The 19,517-nt window shown below is 36.4% G+C and overlaps 1 protein-coding gene and 1 long non-coding RNA gene across 2 annotated transcripts; one reads left to right on the forward strand and one right to left on the reverse strand.

Moving 5' to 3' along the window:
• Positions 1-1,677: 1,677 nt before the first annotated feature.
• On the reverse strand, positions 1,678-13,230 carry Ctu1 (Cytosolic thiouridylase subunit 1). The gene is made up of 6 exons (XM_069838935.1): positions 12,990-13,230; positions 12,174-12,405; positions 9,546-9,664; positions 8,869-9,057; positions 7,044-7,248; positions 1,678-2,745 (listed from the first exon to the last, which is right to left on the reverse strand). The coding sequence occupies exons 1-6, from the start codon at positions 13,035-13,037 to the stop codon at positions 2,528-2,530; spliced, it is 1,011 nt and encodes a 336-aa protein (XP_069695036.1). The 5' UTR covers positions 13,038-13,230; the 3' UTR covers positions 1,678-2,527.
• A 62-nt stretch (positions 13,231-13,292) lies between these two features.
• Positions 13,293-18,835, forward strand: LOC138708774 (uncharacterized). Its single transcript, XR_011334769.1, has 2 exons — positions 13,293-14,415; positions 16,674-18,835. It is a non-coding gene; the product is annotated as an uncharacterized lncRNA (long non-coding RNA).
• Positions 18,836-19,517: the final 682 nt, after the last annotated feature.

Consider the following 19,517-nt stretch of genomic DNA (forward strand, 5'->3'; position numbering starts at 1 on the left):
ATCACTAAGTGATTATTTTCCGCATATCATATATTATTATGATGTACCGAAGTACATATGATATTTCCATGCAGATATTCCGTCGGATCCCGGCCACTTAGTCACTCATAATGAGTGCACCTCTGCACATGTATGGACATTGTGCCACTGTCATGCATCTATGACGCAGTGCATGAGGGTAGGCCACTAGAGGAAACTCAAGAGGTGGAATTTAAACTGAGAGGATTCGATCCGACATTGGGATGGGAATCTGGTGTGGCTTAGTGGATAGAGCATCAGCACGTAGAGCTGAACACCCGGGTTCAAATCCCGGTGCCGGAGAGAATCTTTCTCTGTTCCACTCATCTTTCATCATATGATGACGCAGAATATCTGCACGGAAATATCATATGTACTTCGGTACGCCATAATAATATATTCATTGCACATGCCAAAATTCTCGAAATTGATATTTACAGCAGCTCTGACTTAGCTAAATTGTGCTGGGATGCTGAGATTTCAAATGAACTAGATGTTTTCAAAGAAGATATTTGTAGGAATACAATACTTTTTTTTTATTCTATGTATAATAAGAAAGTAAAAAATGTTTACTAATGATGGACAACACAGATGTGCAAAAAATGGAGACTAACACTTCCAGCATACTCTTTAACCTTTCAACACTGGAAGACTTATACCACTATTGCATGCAAATTTTAAACTCTTAATGCTGAGTTTGTATACCTGCATAATCGGGTAAATTCGTGTTGGGTTCTTTAGCCAAGCAGTTTAATGTGATCAAGATATGTCAGCCAGCATATTGTGCCTAACAGCGTATTCCGAATCTCAACGGACCAGTGGACAACAATCACGTTACGCTGCAGCGAAATAGGAACAAAATTGCTGGAAGGATCGATGGCTGTCATGGCGACTGTAGAAGTTGTTGTCTGCGCTACACTAGCAAAATTTTGCGAAATTTCCGTACTGCCATCTTGTTCAAAGAAAAAGAGAGCATAAACAATTTATTTCTTGAACCGGTAGTAATAACTGGTCCGTTGACATGTTCGCTCATAAGCCATTAACATATTGCTTTTACGTTGTGCTCATTACAAACAATACAGCAGAACACACCGCCATGACACAACAGTGCACGATGTCATTCGTCTGCTAATTACCGCCCTATACAAGAACCAATCAGATTCACTGATAGTGGCTGATGGAGACTGCCACCACCTCTGCAAGCTGATGGCACCGGTGGAGCATCAGTGACTCCATCAGTGAAATTCAGTACACCATGATGCCATCAGATTGCTCAGCGCTGAGATTCGGAATACGCTCTAAGATAGCAGGTTCGTGTCCCGCCATTGCAGTCAGTTGAGACTGTGATAAAGGATGGGGAGGGCCCATGTAAAACAATCAGTGCAATATGCGCTGATAGGGTTTCAGTTGACTGCAGTTGAAATGATTTTGCTCCTTTTTAAGGGGGGAAAAAAACATTATAATAGTTTGTTTAATTATTTTAATTATGTGTAATATCCTTATGTTACATAAAATTAAAAAGTATTAACCTAATTTATAAATAATAGACGGTTTATAACATATTATATTACGCCACGATTATAATACTGACTGTCTGCTATAATGGACACTTGGCTCTTAAGGTTAAGGACATTGTTTATCACAAAATGATTATCTTAAGTGACTGAGACACCATTTAAATCCTGAACTATGAGCGATCTTGTAAGCCAGTCAGCCAGATTCTGATCACAGCAGATCCATGTATGAGGAAACAAATGACAGTTGGGTGTGTGACGTGTGTTAAGTCAAGAATTCAATATTATTCTTTTTGGGTCTCCAAATACCTAAAAAATGTGTTTTCCACTAAGCTATGTTATGCTAATTCAGAGTAATATCAGTGACCGAAAAATTAACTTCAATTTTTTCATCATTCATAATACGATTTTGGATTCGAATTTAAATGATGGGGATCACAACAGGTTCCAGGACCCGACATCCTAAGCAGTACGCCACACTTCTATGCCAGGTTACATCGGGAGGCTATTGATATTCATAAACACAAAAACAACTTTAACCTTAAGGAGGAAGGACTCAAGGTCAAAAAAGCTTGGTATCTGGCCCTCAGAAGCACACACATCAAACCCTTTCTCCGACAATTAGATACTATGACAAACAATCAGAACACCGAAGCCACTGGTGCAGACAGCAATGACGACAAGCAACAACAGTCCCACACCTTAAATATCGACGTGCTACCAGACTCAATGCCAGTTCCTGATACACACAGCAGATCTCTCTGCACACGTGTACCACGCCACTGAAGATGTCCACCGGAGTAGTGGACGAAACGTTTGCTTGTAACACCGACAGACCACGGCCCTCTAGCCCGGGTAAATACGTATCCTATCAACGCCAGCAGTGAAAGCCTACATTCCAAGATTAAACTTTTAAATTCCATTTTCTCAAAAGTACAATTTCATGACTTAACACACTTTACACACCCAACCACGAAATAAACTTGACACAAGAGTTAAAAGTCTACAATAGTCTTCAGATTTTTTTTACTTGGTGTCTGTAACACCAGATTTGCTTTGCTCGTTTTCCCAATACCCAATCGTGGGAGTCCTCTATTCAGGCCTTCCAGCAAAACACAGGCTTTGCATATCTTCTGACTTGAGATAAAGCCACACTGCGAACATGTTCCCCTTTCTGGCAGATTGACTCCTTCACGCACAGACAACCCTTCACCTACAATATAACAAACACTTGATACATTTTGGATTGCAGGAAAGTACACTCAAGCAATTACGACGACTAAAATTTTTAAACAGAGACAAAATTTCCATTAAAGTTGTTGTTTTCTAATGCCAGGCATTTGACAATAAAGTCATTTGACCTCTTGCACTCCAATACTTTTCAAAGATATTATCATGGCTAGCAACTGAAGCACAGATTTTGAGATGTTCTGAATCCATTTCTTGATTTGAGTTGCACAATGGACAGTTAGGAGACTGATATATTCCAATTCTATGCAAATGCTTGGCCAAACAGTCATGGCCTGTTTCCAATCTAAATGCAGCTACAGACGATTTGCGTGGTAAATCGGGAATCAACTGTGGATTATGATGCAGAGAGTTCCATTTTTTCCCTTGGGATTGTGTTATCAAATTTTGTTTGTTGAAGTCTAAGTATGTAGATTTAATAAATCTTTTCACAGAGTAATATGTAGATTTAGTAACAGGTCTGTAAGTAGCAGTGCTGCCCTTCTTTGCTAAAGCATCCGCATTCTCGTTTCCCAGGATTCCACAATGGGATGGTATCCATTGGAATACAATTCTTTTATTGAGTGATATTAATTGAGAGAGCATTTTATTTATTTCTGCTATTTGAGATGAAGGTGTGTGTCTAGAGACTATTGACAGAATAGCTGCCCAGTGGTTGCCAAACGCCACGAAATTGTGATGTAATAGAAATGCAACCCGCACACCACTATCACAGGGAGAGGGGTGGAGTGGGTATCTCCTCAGGTAATGCAGAGAATAACAGTGCAGAGGCGGACTGTGGCCAAAAAACAAAAGCAATATATATAATATTCTTCTACTTATTAACTATACACACTTTCTTCCACGTTAATTTTTTATCTTCCTATTCATTATTTTTGTGTTATTAAGAAACTAAAATAAATTTATTTTCTTATTTACCATAAAAAGAACGTGTACTTTACATCAGCAGATATATGAAATTAGAAAAACGTACCAGAATGGTCACGAAGTTGTAAATTACACTACATACTTAAAAAAACGTCGAAGTATTTTACTCCGATTAAGACATAGAAGCCGATACATTTTATTATTCGTTTATTAATGAAATATTCAAGTTATAGGTAAGGGCGTGGTAGTCTTCATAACAAGAAGAATAATGACAACGTACATTGTTCTTTTATACGCCATTTAAAATTTTACAGCAAATTAAGTATCTCATATTTTTGCCATCTGCACAAAATAAATACTCCTTAAAATTAAGTTTTTGCTTATTATCTGTTTTCGAAAAGACATCGAAACATATTATCCTACACACATGTAACATTACATGCGTACGTCCACTGCTGATAAATATCTTTACTTATATCGAAGTGATGGCTGTAAACAGAGGGTGGGGGTATGATGCCATGGTTACGCTTGAGTGGAGGCAGGGGCATGTGTCGCGACACAGCTTTTGGCGATCACTGGTCTAGAGACTATTGAAAGAATAGCTGCTTTGAAGTCTGACAATATAACTGCATTTTAAATTTATTGATGTGGCAGAGAAGATTCCTGAGACTTTCACTTATTGCAACGATTTCTCCATCAAAACTTGTTGTTCCATATCCAAGAGATCTATAAAGTGAGAAGAGACAGCATGTAACACCTGCACCGGCACCTTGTTCTCTGGAGATCAAGGATCCATCGGTGTATAAATGAAGCCAGTTTTGTGGAGGGTACCTAATATTAATTGTCTCTAAAGACAATTGTTTCATTATTTCAGTGCTTACTTCTGATTTCAGTATTTCTTCTGTTAAATTTAGATTATACTCTATATTTAATAGTGTTAAAGGGTTTGATTTAATTTGTAATTAAATTCGGGACGTTGATTTTCTGTTTTAATTCTTGAACCATGGATATGAAACTTTTTTGAGTTTTTAATCTACGGAGAGGACTGTATGAATGCCAAGTTGTGATGCTTCAATATATCAGATGATACTACATAACAAGAAAGAATATGTATACGAATTTTTGACAAGGATTATGCCAAGCACTCACTTTGTACAGATGTGACTTCTTTCCTTCTTTTCAACAAAACAGCTACATGAAATATTTCAAAATGTTTCATTCTGGAGTTCTCTACATCACACATACGCACACACACTCTTTTCCACCTCCATCTCACCCTCTGTCTCTCCCACAACACATACCATAGGCACCTTAAACTAGTCAGCAGCCTTTTTTCGGTCATTATTCTTCAACACCCTTAAAGGAGCATCTACACGATTCAACTTTTCTTTCAAGCAATGCATGCATTAGTGAATGAAACGCACTCAATTGTGCATGCCTTTTTCCACTAAAAATGATAGTGTATGTGGCAATTGAAAGCTGCCTATCACCGGTGGGTATTTTGTGTATTTTTCGTCGAACAATAGCATGTAGCAAGCAACTGATTGTTTTAGGTGGCCGTGAATAAACAGAAACTTGCTTTGATTGGTGATGGCAGACCTCTTAAGTTGAAGACTGTGGTAAGTATGATTAGCTTTATAGCAGATTATCGTAAATATGAGTGCCTATGAAGTATTCAACCACAACTTTGAGAATTAAGTAGGTCTAAGTGTTGGACTGATATTTAATATTAATTAATTTATATATATATATATATATATATATATATATATCTGTGTGTGTGTGTGTGTGTATATGTATATGTAGTGAAGATGACGTTCAACATGGTGCACCATGTAGACACAAAATCCGCATGCATCTTAATTGAACATTCCTTTTCAACTTGATTCTTTCAAAATTCTCCCCAGATTTCACGCATGGGAAATTAAACCATGTATAGTCTGGGTCAGCTTACTTCATACCGTAAGGGTGAAACCGAATCATTTTCCCCCCGATTATTATATATGCTAGTGGATTATGGTGATTTTCTAGTTTCCAGGTTGAATTTTCTTTTGCCAACTTCGTTTCGAATTTCGATACTGACAAATACTATGAATGGTAGTGATTTTGTAACTGGTATGTTGGCAGCTGAGACAAATATCGACAATATTTGTCGGTACTGGAGTTCCATGAAATTAAAATTGTACTACATTTCTGAGCCAGTTATTGGAAGCTAGTGAAATATGAACATACTAATAATTAATTAATATCAGTATTAATATTAATACATAATATTTATTTTATGTGCTGCGTTGTGGTTATAATTTAAGACTATAGTCAGATAAGTTTTCGGAGTTAGTACTAATAATTTCATGTGGTCAAACAAAATACATTTTTAGGTTAGGGCTCGTGAGTCAATTGTTTAGTCAAACCAATGAATTTCGTATTGCCACACAAAATATGTAACATGTTGATCTCTTTCTCGTATAGTTCGCCTACAAAAATATGTTAGAAATTATTGAATTATTTAGAATAAACTTCCAACATAAAGTACAGTAAGTAAATAAGTTATTTAGTACATAGCATCGTGTGATATCTGGTAACAGTTGGTATCACTGACAAGACAGCAATATTTGCTGTTAGGAACTGTTGTTTGTGATCCTCACTATAGAGGTACCTTAAGAATGGTCCTGACATTTTCAAACTCAAAAGAAAGTGAATAAGTGTGCATCATGAATTCAACAGAAATAATTCTCAAAGTTTTGAAATAGAATCCTTAACTAAATTTCATACACAGAGAAGAAATTGAGGAAGACCCAAAGCTGGAGAGAATAAAAACAGTGAGTTGTGAGATTATATTAAACAGTTCCACAGCTTCGCCCATGGCTGAGTGGTTAGCTTCTCTGCCTTCCACCGTGGCAACCAAGTTCTATCGCTGTCTGGATTATGAAGGAATTTGTGGACAAAGCAGATGCGAGGGCTTTTTCTCGAGGTTCTCCTAATTCCCCTTAACATTATCGTAATCATTTCATCAATACTTCCTGAGCCAGGCCTCCAGAACAAATAAAAATATGGCTAAAAGTTGTATACATTGTGTTTGATAAAGATTAAACAGTTCTAAACTGTATCTAATCTGACGTTGATGGTGGTTAATTAATGAAATCCGATTCTTTACACAAGATACAAGTGAAACCATCTTTAAACACTAGAACACAAAATCTAACAATTACAAAAAGACTTCCAATACACAACAAAAATGTAACCTACTACATTTTTTATTGCAATGTAGCCAGTTTAACTGGTCGAAAAAAATTCTTAAATACTGAAGTTACTAAAAATAAGCAAGAATGCTAATACAAAATCACGAATTCATCTTTAAAATCAGTTACCAAATTCAAAGATAATTGATATCCTTACCTGAGTGAATTATATCGATAATAGCAGTGGGCCTAATTTTCTCTAGATCTTTCAGAAATGCTCTTGCATGACCACGATAAGCATTTGGAGCAAATACACATTCAGTAGAGAAGTAATGCAGGCGTTTGAAGTATGCATACATCACAATTTCTTTCTCATATGTGTACTTCAGTGGTTTACAACGAGGAATTGATCCTTCACATGCCTGAAATTAAAACCATTATAGTGTTACAATGGACTAAATTTACAATTTTATTATAATAACGCACAAATAAAATGGTGGTTTCTGTTGTCTTCTGATACGAAACAGCTTTTTCGACTCTGCCTGTCATGCATCGTGAAATAAAGGGTAAATGTAAGTCTCTTAACCTTCAAAGAAAGATCTTCACCTATCAAGACTTGTTGCCAATCCCACTTGTAGTGACTGTAAGTATGCAGAGAAAGCATCATCCCACATGTTGTGTGACTGAATATTTCTGTGCTCTCAGATTCGAACATAACATATCAATTATCGTTGCCTGAAACACGATTCTCGAGTGTAAAAATTCCATCATGTACACTCGGGAATCGTGTTTCAAACTGTCTTTGTACTTGGTTGTCAGACTGGATTAACATATATGAATCATAAATATATACACGTTGTTCAGTAGTAAACATTTGATTAGCCAATGGCCTATACAGTTTACACTTATTCACACTATCACTTTAAATGCATAAGAAAGCACTGTATAATACATTGTAATATGTATTACTCGGCAGTCGCTTGGAAACTAATTTCCTAACCTTGACACAAGCATGCTTGCATCATCATAATGGAAACTTAAGGTACGGTCACACACTGCTACTTTTGCAGCGTTGCGCAACTCTTGTACTGCGACGTGTGAACAATGGTGCAACCCGAAAAGTAGCGGCTGCCAAACCTGCTGCTCGCTACTTTTTCATGCTGAGCACAACTTAAAAGTAGCGACGTGTGAACAGGGTTCTCAGGGTTGCAGCCGCAGCATTTTTGATATCGGTTTTGTTGAAACTTTTGATGTGGTTGCGACCAGTGTTGCCACCCATATGTGCCAATGATACTTTTATTGTTTGAATATATTTTAATGTTAGATGTGATGAAAATAAGTTATTTGTAACAATTATTAAATGCACAACACAGTCTGAGCATATTTGCTGACAATATAATTCATTTTTTTTTATTTCCGTAGCGTAGTTTCAAACAGGAGGGTTGCCAACATTGATTACGTGAATATGCTGTTGGTTATCATTTAAGTATATAGGCGTTTTTAAAAGCTTTATAGTAAAAATAATGCCAATTTCTGAATACTAGTTAGGACAGAAAAGCAAATAATAGATAAGTAAGCTATCGCATGGTTTCTTAATAATGCGAACATAACCACAAAATGTATATTGAGAAGTCAGCACAGAGATGGAAACCTGCAGCATGACTGCGGCTGCAAAAGTAGCGCCTTGTGTGTGAACAGACTCGCAACCTCCAGTTGCAACTTTTGCTGCACTCGGGTTGCGCAGCACGAAAAGTAGCGTGCAGCGCGCTACTTTTGGCTTACGTGTGAACACGACACGCAACTTTTGCAGCTGCAGTACAAAAGTTGAGCAGCAAAAGTAGTGACGTGTGACCGTACCTTTATATGGTTATGGTTGTATCACCGTGACTTTATACTGCCCACTCCCCACAGCAAATGCGTCAGCAGCATACAGTGAAAACCCTGCCACTCCTGTTCAGACTTCATTTGATCTCTTTCTATTTTAACTGTGAACATGGTAAGCACTCAGAGCTTCATAGAAGATGAGATTTCATGTATCTTACTGTAATAATATCCGTACATCGCTGCAGTCGTGCAATATCTCCTCGCAGGATATTCATGAGAACTGTTTCAGCTATGTCATCAGCATTATGGCCTGTTGCCATACAATCGACTCCAAGCAGTGAAGCGCCACGGTCTAATGCCTGACGTCGGAATACACCACAGAAAGTGCAGTTATTTTTTCGCCCAATCTAAAGAAAAGAAATAAAAAAAAAACATACTTTTATATCTACATAATATTCAGCAAGTGAGTTTAATCAATATGCCATTTACAGCAGTTTAGTAGATAAATGTAAACTAAATACAAAATATGCACGAATTTAAAACTGAGTTAATGAAAAAAAACTATTGCTTTCATAATGAGGTAAATTCGCGAAGCCTAGAGCTTACAACTGACATAACAGTTGAGTGAAAGAATTCGATACCTCAGTAGAGCAAACTGAATTTGCACACAAACAGCGCATTACAGAAGCAACACCCAGACAAAAGAGCTCGTCACTGAAGTAGCTTATTAGAAAACATGTTATATTGATTGAATTACAATATTCTGTATGATTTAGAGATTCACAAAATTCCAACTATATAGCATTACTTTAATATAATCAAGTATTATTCCCAGTTATGAGACAGAAATAACAGGAAAAAAGAAATCTGATACAATTACAAGAGCTGAACAAACCTGCTTCACAATCGCATCCATAGTCCATCCATAAAGTTCTTCATAAGAGAGTATCTTTAAAGGCATTTCGTAATCATCACGATTTTGTTTCACAGTTTCCAAACTATCATCTCGATAACCTTGAAAACAAAATTAAAGAACAAACGTTACCAACTCAAGCATAACTGAAAACTTCAGGCCTGAATTGTTCCAGCATAGTAAAAAGTATAATATTTGTTAAAATGGTTTTCACTCCACTATTTTCATCAAACTAATGGTTATTAATTCAAAAATTACAATTTATGTACAAAATATTTAAAATTAAAACTATTTTTATACTACAACAAGAAATCACTAATAAATTAACAGAGATATATCTTACAAAACATAAATCGTTAGAATGAAAATATATACTCTGTGGAAGACAATCTCAGCATACAAAATATATTTTTGTTTGCACAGTAAAATTCATTTCCCTAAAAACAAGATAAAAGCAGCATATTTACGGCAATGGGAGTGGAAAAAAAAAAAAAAGAAAAACTTTACACACCTAGAAATAATGGTATGGTTTATGTCTCATAAATAAGATTATTAACTGATCAAATCTAACGATCAATCAATCAATCAATCAATCAAAGGACATCATGGAGTATGTCGATTTCACAAAACGCTTTCACTTTGTTCTGTCTTTTGCTAGTTCCTCTCAGTTGGATGAGTAACAATGAGTAGTTTTAAACAAATAAAAAAAAAACTAATTTGTAAGTTAATGCTGCAACATCAACAGTGGTGAGAAAAATAAACTGGGAAACAGAGCTCAATGTGTGTGAACAAGACATTTCCAGGGGAAGATAACTCCAAATTTAATTTCTTGGTCCTTCTAATTAGTGATTGTGTGGAAAGTTGGTAAGCTCTCCACATAAAATACTACAAATACTACTAAAAAAGCTTTTAAAGAGGGCATACGAATTGAAATTCATGATTATACACAGAGTGAGGAAGAGGACGAAGTGGAAGTGGTAGCAGTAGCAGTGCTAGTGGATCTAATGTCAATAACACTGACGAATTTTCTTTCAGACTTGACAGAAATACATTTTTAAAGCAGTTCACAAATAAGTCTGGGTCTATATGACTATAGGATATCGGTAGTGTGTTTAGAGAATATATGTTGGCTAGATTGGAGAATGGGGTGATGTCATGTGGTCGACGTATGTGAGAAGGTTAGTGGGTTAGTTGAGGTGATATCTCAGTGACATGATGTCGACGTATGTGAGAAGGTTAGTGGGTTAGTTGAGGTGATATCTCAGTGACATGACGTCGACGCATGTGAGAAGGTTAGTGAGTTAGTTGAGGTGATATCTCAGTGACATGACGTCGACGTATGTGAGAAGGTTAGTGGGTTAGTTGAGGTGATATCTCAGTGACATGACGTCGACGTATGTGAGAAGGTTAGTGGGTTAGTTGAGGTGATATCTCAGTGACATGACGTCGACGTATGTGAGAAGGTTAGTGGGTTAGTTGAGGTGATATCTCAGTGACATGACGTCGACGTATGTGAGAAGGTTAGTGGGTTAGTTGAGGTGATATCTCAGTGACATGACGTCGACGTATGTGAGAAGGTTAGTGGGTTAGTTGAGGTGATATCTCATTGACATGACGTCGACGTATGTGAGAAGGTTAGTGGGTTAGTTGAGGTGGTATCTCAGTGACATGACGTCGACGTATGTGAGAAGGTTAGTGGGTTAGTTGAGGTGATATCTCATTGACATGACGTTGACGTATGTGAGAAGGTTAGTGGGTTAGTTGAGGTGATATCTCATTGACATGACGTTGACGTATGTGAGAAGGTTAGTGGGTTAGTTGAGGTGATATATCAGTGACATGACGTCGACGTATGTGAGAAGGTTAGTGGGTTAGTTGAGGTGATATATCAGTGACATGACGTCGACGTATGTGAGAAGGTTAGTGGGTTAGTTGAGGTGGTATCTCATTGACATGACGTCGACGTATGTGAGAAGGTTAGTGGGTTAGTTGAGGTGGTATCTCAGTGACATGACGTCGACGTATGTGAGAAGGTTAGTGGGTTAGTTGAGGTGATATCTCAGTGACATGACGTCGACGTATGTGAGAAGGTTAGTGGGTTAGTTGAGGTGATATCTCAGTGACATGAGGTCGACGTATGTGAGAAGGTCTATATGTCTATAGGATATCGGTAGTGTGTTTATGAGAATATATGTTGGCTAGATTGGAGAATGGGGTGATGTCATGTGGTCGACGTATGTGAGAAGGTTAGTGGGTTAGTTGAGGTGATATCTCAGTGAGTTTTATTTACTCGTCGCGTTGGTTTACGTTGGCCATGTTGTGACGTCAGAATCGTTTGTCAAACTTGACGAAAATTAAGCGATATCCTATAATAAAAGAATCCCATAAGTCTTTTGTCGGATCAAACCAATCACTAAAAATCCTTTTAACCTTGTAGATGTCAGGCACCATTATCGTACACAGCGATTCTATATGACTGTGAAAGGTCTTGAGAATATTAATTCCCAAACAAGATATCTTCTAAGCAGAGTTTGTTAAACAAATAATTAAATCTACCACTAACCTGATTTCATTAACGAATTAAAATGAGATTACATACAAAATACTTACCTGTTATTCCTTCATCAACAGATAACAACACTAAATTCAATCCATAGTCATGACGTTTGTTAAGCAGCTTCAATACATAAGCTAAAACAGTTGAATCCTTTCCCCCGGACGCAGCTACAGCAACACGAGTCCCACGTTTAAAAAGAGAGGCACCAATAATTGTATTATGAATTTCTGTCTCAAAAGCCCAAAAGAAACACTCTTTACATAATGCATCCCCAGTTTTAGGCCTCTGAAAAGACAAACATAAATTACAATTAAATCAGCATACCTACTATGAAGAAAATATAAAACGTATTTGTATTTTTAAAAATGACTGAAGGGTACATCATTATTCCTACAGTTTCAAAGCAGAAGCTACAATACTTTGGTCACCTAATGAGAAGAAAGAGTCCTTAGAAAAAAAACCAGGTCCAACTAAGTGAATGTAGAGTATCCAACGCCCACTGAACGAATATTTCACTTTTATCACTGCCAATGTTGCGCTATAATCGTATATGCAAGGTAGGCTATAACAAAAACCTAACCTGTCAAAGAAGCAACAAGTTATACTAAATATGTGTAAAATTGGCCTATGTCTCTATAGTGGGTGGGACATAAGTAACATTGACAGAATGGGCATAGCTAAGTGACAGGATGGCGAGGGCAGTGACAAGTTTAGCGTGAAAGAGGACGGTATATCTAGGGCCTAACCTAACCTTGAAAAATTATAATTTACCACTGAAATTAAACATCGTAGATATATCAATATGAAACCATACGTTACTATAAGAGGTAATCGAACTCACGTCCTCTCAATTGAACACATCTATTTACCTTCAAAACTGCATTCTTCCCACAATGTGCTGAACACGATATTACCATTTCTGATATTTCTATTAAAAAGCTTAGATCTTAGTTCTCTAATAGAGATGTTTAAACATTTATCGTCACTTCACGGCTTAACAAACTTGAAAATTAATTAGTCGTCATAAATCACTGAAAATTCCAGATGATCACTCTACTTTCATCGCCGTTTATACAAATGTTAATTTTATTAACCCACGTGAGTAAATGTGTCAAAGTTGGTAATGTGTTTTGTTTTAACAAACTGTTGGCAGCATTGCCAAGTCTAAACAATTGAATAATGGAAACGCTGCTATTTGATCATAATATTTAAGTTACGATACATATCTACTTTATACATTTCTAACTCAATTACTTTCGTTTGAATTACATTTAAAGTGTTTTAAGTGTCATATTTGCTCCACTGCGGTTGCGCCAGGTTATATTACAATCTCCAACACGATTTAGTTGTGCCTGTAGTGTTCGCCCTTGCAAGAAAATGAATTCAAAAGATGGTAGGAAGTTTCCTTGTACAGTATGTGGGAAAGAATTTACACGTATAGGTAACCTTAAAGACCATGAGGCAACACATACAGGCGAAAAGCGACATGTTTGTAAAGTCTGTAACAAGAACTTCACACAACATCGTAATTTAAAAGATCATGAAAGAACACACTCAGGAGTTAAAGGTTATGTTTGCACTGTATGTAATAAGGGCTTTACACAGAGACGGAATCTGAAAGACCATCTTGCTACGCATTCTGGAGAGAAGCGACATGTCTGTAGGACCTGTGGTAAAAATTTTACCCAAAGACGCAATTTGAAGGATCATGAGGTAACCCATTCTGGAGTTAAACAGTATGTTTGCAAAGAATGTGGAAAAGGATTTACTCAGAAACGGAATCTGAACAAGCATGTGTCGTTAGAACACAAAGAAAAGGTCAAGGAAGATGAAGATAATTCAGATGTCGAAATGACAGAAGTACAGAAAAATAGTGCAAGTGACTCAGAAAATGAAATGTTAAAGAAAGTGAAAAATGATGACAGTACCGGTAGTTTGGAGAAAGAAATGACAGAAAAATTACATAAGGATAATGAAATTGATGAGAGGGATGAAATAACAAAAAAAGTAAATGAAGAAAGTGAAAATGTAAAAATAAATGAAATTAAAAATGAATCAATGAAAATGGTTGTGGAAGAAAATGTTGAGACACAAAACCAAAAGAAAGACGCAAGTGAATCTAAAGACAGGATTGAAAAAAGTAATGATTAGTGTTGAATTGGAGAGACTGATCAGGACATTAAATTCGAAAAATATTTTTGAAACTAATGGGTTAAAAAATTGGAATTATTTTGGAAATACTATACCATTACAGAGAAGTGTGCAGGATACAGAGTCGAAAGGGGTGTAGAGGAGGTATGTTTGATTATAGGGTGCATCTTCGATTAATTTATGTTTCCAGATATGTATATTTTTTAAGTTATACTGGTAGTTTCCTAGTACCCAGTACCCGTTACATAGGTCGTTTTTATGTTTGCACAGTGGCTCCTTTCTGAAAAGAATTTGGTAATTTCCTAGTACCCGGTACTCGTTACATAGGTTACCAATCCTAAACATATTTAGTATAACTTGTTGCTAGTGGGCCATCCCAAACCCCGACCTCCACCGCTAACAGCGCCGGTCCTTATATACCCGTCAGTCAAGGCCTTCTGACAAATAAAAGCAATTGACAATAGATATCTCAGTTGTGACAACCTCATAAAATATCCTATCAATTGAATAATCTATCTTGCTACATACAACATAATTATATTATATTATTATATTATCACCTTTGGATTAAAGGTACGAGTTATATTTTATGGTGTTCTTTCTTGCTTTATCCCTGTTGGGGACTTAGTCCCCAAACCCTCATGCAATTAATTTATAGTAGCCTAATCAATCGGCCCATCACATTTGGGTTGAAGGTACGAGTTATATTTTATAATGTGTTCTTTCTTGTTTTAGGGGGCTCTGCTCCCTAAAAACCCCGTTGGGGACTTGGCCCCCAAACCTTCGTGCAATTAATTTATAGTAATTAACCAGTCCATCACCTTTGGGTTGAAGGTACGAGTTACATTTTATAACGTGTTCTTTCTTGCTTTAGGAGGCTCCGTCTCCTAAAACCCCTGTTGGGGACTTGGCTCCCAAACCTTCATGCAATTAATTTATAATAATTAACTGGCCCATCACATTTGAGTTGAAGGTACCAGTACATTCTTTAATAAATCACTGAAAAAGAAATGTGAATATATAGGATGTGGAGTACGAAATTATTTTTAATTTTTTGGCGCATCATTTTTACGTAAATAACGACAAATAAAAACTAACATAACATTATTTTAAGAAATACAGGAAAGAAGCATGAATAATATTCACCATTCTTAATGATCGTGGGATAGAAAAAAAATGTATGGAATAGAAATTACATACGTGTAATAAACAATAAGCAAACCATCTTCGATTAATCATTTCAAAATAACGTGAATATAGCGTGGATTGTGTAGGAAAATAATTTCTTATATGTTGCTCCCAATGTGCATCATTGTTAACTTATGAAAACAGATGAAATTTAACATGGCATATAAACATTATTTGAAGAAAGATAGGAGATATTCAGTAATATTCATAGTTCTTAATGATCTTCGGATGGAAAATAACAATGAAATATGTATAAAATAGAAATTACATACAGGTGAGCATATAAAAAAACAGTAAGTAGAATCATATCTGGTTAATAAGCTTAAATTACTCCAGGTTTAGTGTAAGAGTGGTCTATGTAACGAGTACTGGGTACTAGGAAAATACCGTTATACTATCTTTCAGTTTCATAATCATCTTTAAATAACGTAACACAAATTAGATATCAGTTGTGTGTGTGGTGCATAGCAAGATCGGAGATTCAATGATTACAGTAGTAAATTGAGTAAAAGAAATTTACAACAAGTGAAAGAGCTCCATCTCTATTGGCTACGCATTGTTTCTCGCCCATATTGAAGTTAAATTCTGCTAATCAGCATCATTCTATCATAGAAAGGTCTTGACCTCACAAACAGAATTTGTCATTGCGAGAATGACCATATATAGAGGCATTAGAAAGCCAACCAACATTTTAAAGGTCAGGATGCTTAGAATGTATTAGCCTGATTAGTAGCCTATTCTTTGCAGATAATCTGAATAGATCGAAAAAAAAAAAATGTTGTTTTCTAATGCCAGGCGTTTGACAGTAAAGTCATTTGACCTCTTGCACTCCAATATTTTTCAAAGATATTATCATGGCCAGCCACTGAAGCACAGATTTTGAGGTGTTCCGAATCCATTTCTTGGTTTGAGTTGCACAATGGACAGTTAGGGGACTGATATATTCCAATTCTATGCAGGTGTTTGGCCAAACAATCATGGCCTGTTGCCAATCTAAATGCAGCTACAGACGATTTTCGTGGTAAATCGGAATTTAACTGTATTTTGATGCAGAGAGTTCCATTTTTTCCCTTGGGATTGAGTTAACAAATTTTGTTTGTTGAAGTCTAAGTATGTAGATTTAATAAATCTCTTCACAGAGTAATACGTAGTAATAAAAAAAAAATGTGTAGATAAAAATTCCGGCCATATAATGTATGGATTATTCTTTGCAGGTATGATGGGAATAGAAGAAGTGTGCAGATCAAGAGAATCAACTGTTTTATTTTAGATGACACTGACGTCAAATCATTGAATATAGAGAAGACTTCATATTTCTACATTTGTTCTTACGAGGTGAAAAGCAATGCTTCGGAAAATGTTAAGTGTTTTTGTACAAAATGGGTACTGAATGATGCTTTTGAACACAGTAACCACTGGTTTTGAATGTGTTGAAATTACGTTATGGTATTTTTAACTGTGTTGATGCACTTCGTCATAGAACGTGACGATAAAATTGAAATTAGAAAATGTGATAATGCCAATAGGCACAAAGAAATGTTATGTTTTATTTAACGACGCTCGCAACTGCAAAGGTTATATCAGCGTCGCAGGAGTTCTTTTACATGCCAGTAAATCTACTGACATGAGCCTGTCGCATTTAAGCACACTTAAATGCCATCGACCTGGCCCGGGATCGAACCCGCAACCTTGGGCATAGAAGACCAGCGCTATACCAACTTGCCAACCAGGTCGACAGGCACAAAGATACTGAGATGAATAACATATTATTAATGTTAACCAATTAACATTTACAGCTTATCTGCTTCTATTTTGAAATCATTTTTTTTTTCTATAGTCAGGAAGCAGAAAGTGGTGTTAATTGGAATTTGTTGTAAAAATGTTTAATGTCTGGATTTATATAAAAATCTGATGCTTTTTGATTTTATATTTCTTGTCATTGGCAATATTTTTTTTTTCATTATCCTTTTGATTTATGCTTTATTTTCAAACATAAAGAAAGGATGTATAATGATGATGTAGTATTTGAATTTTTATTCAAAGAGGAAAATAATATATTAACATATATGTATATAAATTCTGTGGATTTATTTGTATACTGAGTGTCAAAAAAAAAAAAAAAATATATATATATAAACTGATAACTTGAAAAAATACCTTTATGAAGTAATCCTAGAAATAACATAGCTGCAATCATACTCAATTTAAAGATTACACTTTTATGAAATTATAACACAAATTCATATCTTTTATACCAATTTTGAGTTGATGATCATAGGTAAAAAGTCTACACATTTTCTCGAAATTCTGTCAAAATTTTCACTTGTGATGCTCCAGCCTTCCCATGGTCCACACGTGTACCCAGAACCTTTAATCTTTCTCACGGCACACACGTGCATCGAAATTCCTCTGTAAGATTATATTCAAAAGAGATTCATAAGTTTATGACTAAGATAGATAAGGAGTAACAAGGAAGCTCCATCCTGTGTATCGTCCGGCCCTTGTGGTATTGTTGAAGATGCCTTCTCACGACCACCAGATGAGCCAAGCCTTAAAGGAGGCCATATCATCCTGGTAAATGTGGTACGTGAACCTTGACCCATCCGGTCATGTATTTTCTAAATATGGTCACACGTGTCGGCTTGAATACTTTTATTTTAACCAATTGTAAACCCTTTCTCATAAACGTAGACGCTTCCTTTGTATTTTTCTACCCAATCAGAGAGGGGACGCCAGAGCGTTGTTCGGCGGGTTTTAGTATTTGAAAATCATATAAAATGACGGGCTGAAGGGCTTAGAGACCATTGCAGTGGGGCACAAGCAAGAAGATTTTGTTCAAGAGATAGGAAGTCAGGAGTAGAGTAGGCGAGGGCGCTATACACTCTCAAGTTCTCCAACGCATCGCATCATAAACATCTAAGTGTTGATTTTACACTTAGACTTTTTTGTACATATTTTTGTACTTAGAAATTACAAGTTTGCATTATAACTAGGATTTAGAAGTTTTCACTCATCGGGTGTAGGAACATTAGTGGACTTTAACTTAGCGAGGTATCTCTTTGGTTTGGTTACCCGTGGAAGCGTCTTCGTCACAACCATCGTTCTTCGTCGTTGCCATGAAGTCTTCACTACTACCAATCTGTAAGTGGATAATTGTTTGTTAAACTTAACAGCCAGATAATACAAGTTATCTTTTCCAAAAGGGAAGGCATTGGCATTATGAGAAAGGGGTAGATGATTTCTGTTATTTCATTTATTCAATATTTTCTTTAACCTTGAAGTTCATAAAGGAACTTAGCAACTTAGTTTATTTTACATTTTTAATTACTGCTTAATTAATTGATTTTAATTTATAATATATTTATATTAATAGTGACTGTTTTATTTGTTTGAACCAGTGAACCTTTGACCACCCTACCCTCCTCCTCCAAATATCTGACTCTATATCCTGTTCCTTGGGGTCCGTAGCATCGATTATAGAATTGATAGGGAGCTAACCCAAGAACCCTAGGTCCTCCCTTTCATCCCCTATAAATCCGTCCCTGGGGCACGACACACTTAACTCTCAGCTAAATAATTTTCCACTAAATTTCACTGAAAATAACTAAAGTCCACACTAACAATAATAGAAACAAAGACTTAGTAGTGTGCAGCTCAAACTCTGGCACTTGTCTGCGCAAACAAGTAAAATTGGCAGGAACAGATGGTTGGGGTGGAGGTAGTCCTCTTTCCCTAGCAGACAGCAATCAGGAGGAAGTGGGATGTGTTGGACATTGTGCCATTGTCGCACATTTGTGACACAGTGCATGAGGGTTGGCCACTGAAGGGAAACTAAGAGGTGGAGCTTAAATTGAGGGGATTCAATCAGAATTGGAATCCGGTGTGGCTTAGTGCAGGGCTTGCCAAACTTTTCATAGCAAGCGCCACATTAACCATCCGAGGAAGAATCGCGGGCCAAGTCACGTAAGTTTAAATTAAGTCTAATAAACAGAGCTCATAAATAACATTATGGTCTGTCCAAAACAACTTCCGGCCTGACATATGGCGCCTTTAGCATG

This window comes from Periplaneta americana, chromosome 11 (genome assembly GCF_040183065.1).
Source record: "Periplaneta americana isolate PAMFEO1 chromosome 11, P.americana_PAMFEO1_priV1, whole genome shotgun sequence".
Classification (NCBI taxonomy): domain Eukaryota; kingdom Metazoa; phylum Arthropoda; class Insecta; order Blattodea; family Blattidae; genus Periplaneta; species Periplaneta americana.

What these genes read in the sequence shown, in the direction of transcription:
- Ctu1 (XM_069838935.1), bottom strand. Translation starts at nt 13,037, where the DNA reads ATGGTAATATCGTGTTCAGCACATTGTGGGAAGAATGCAGTTTTGAAG. An exon ending in TGGATGCGATTGTGAAGCAG is followed by an intron (nt 9,058 to 9,545) that starts GTTTGTTCAGCT and finishes TCTTTTCTTTAG; the next exon opens with ATTGGGCGAAAAAATAACTG. An exon ending in TATCGATATAATTCACTCAG is followed by an intron (nt 2,746 to 7,043) that starts GTAAGGATATCA and finishes GTTATATTGTAG; the next exon opens with GTGAAGGGTTGTCTGTGCGT.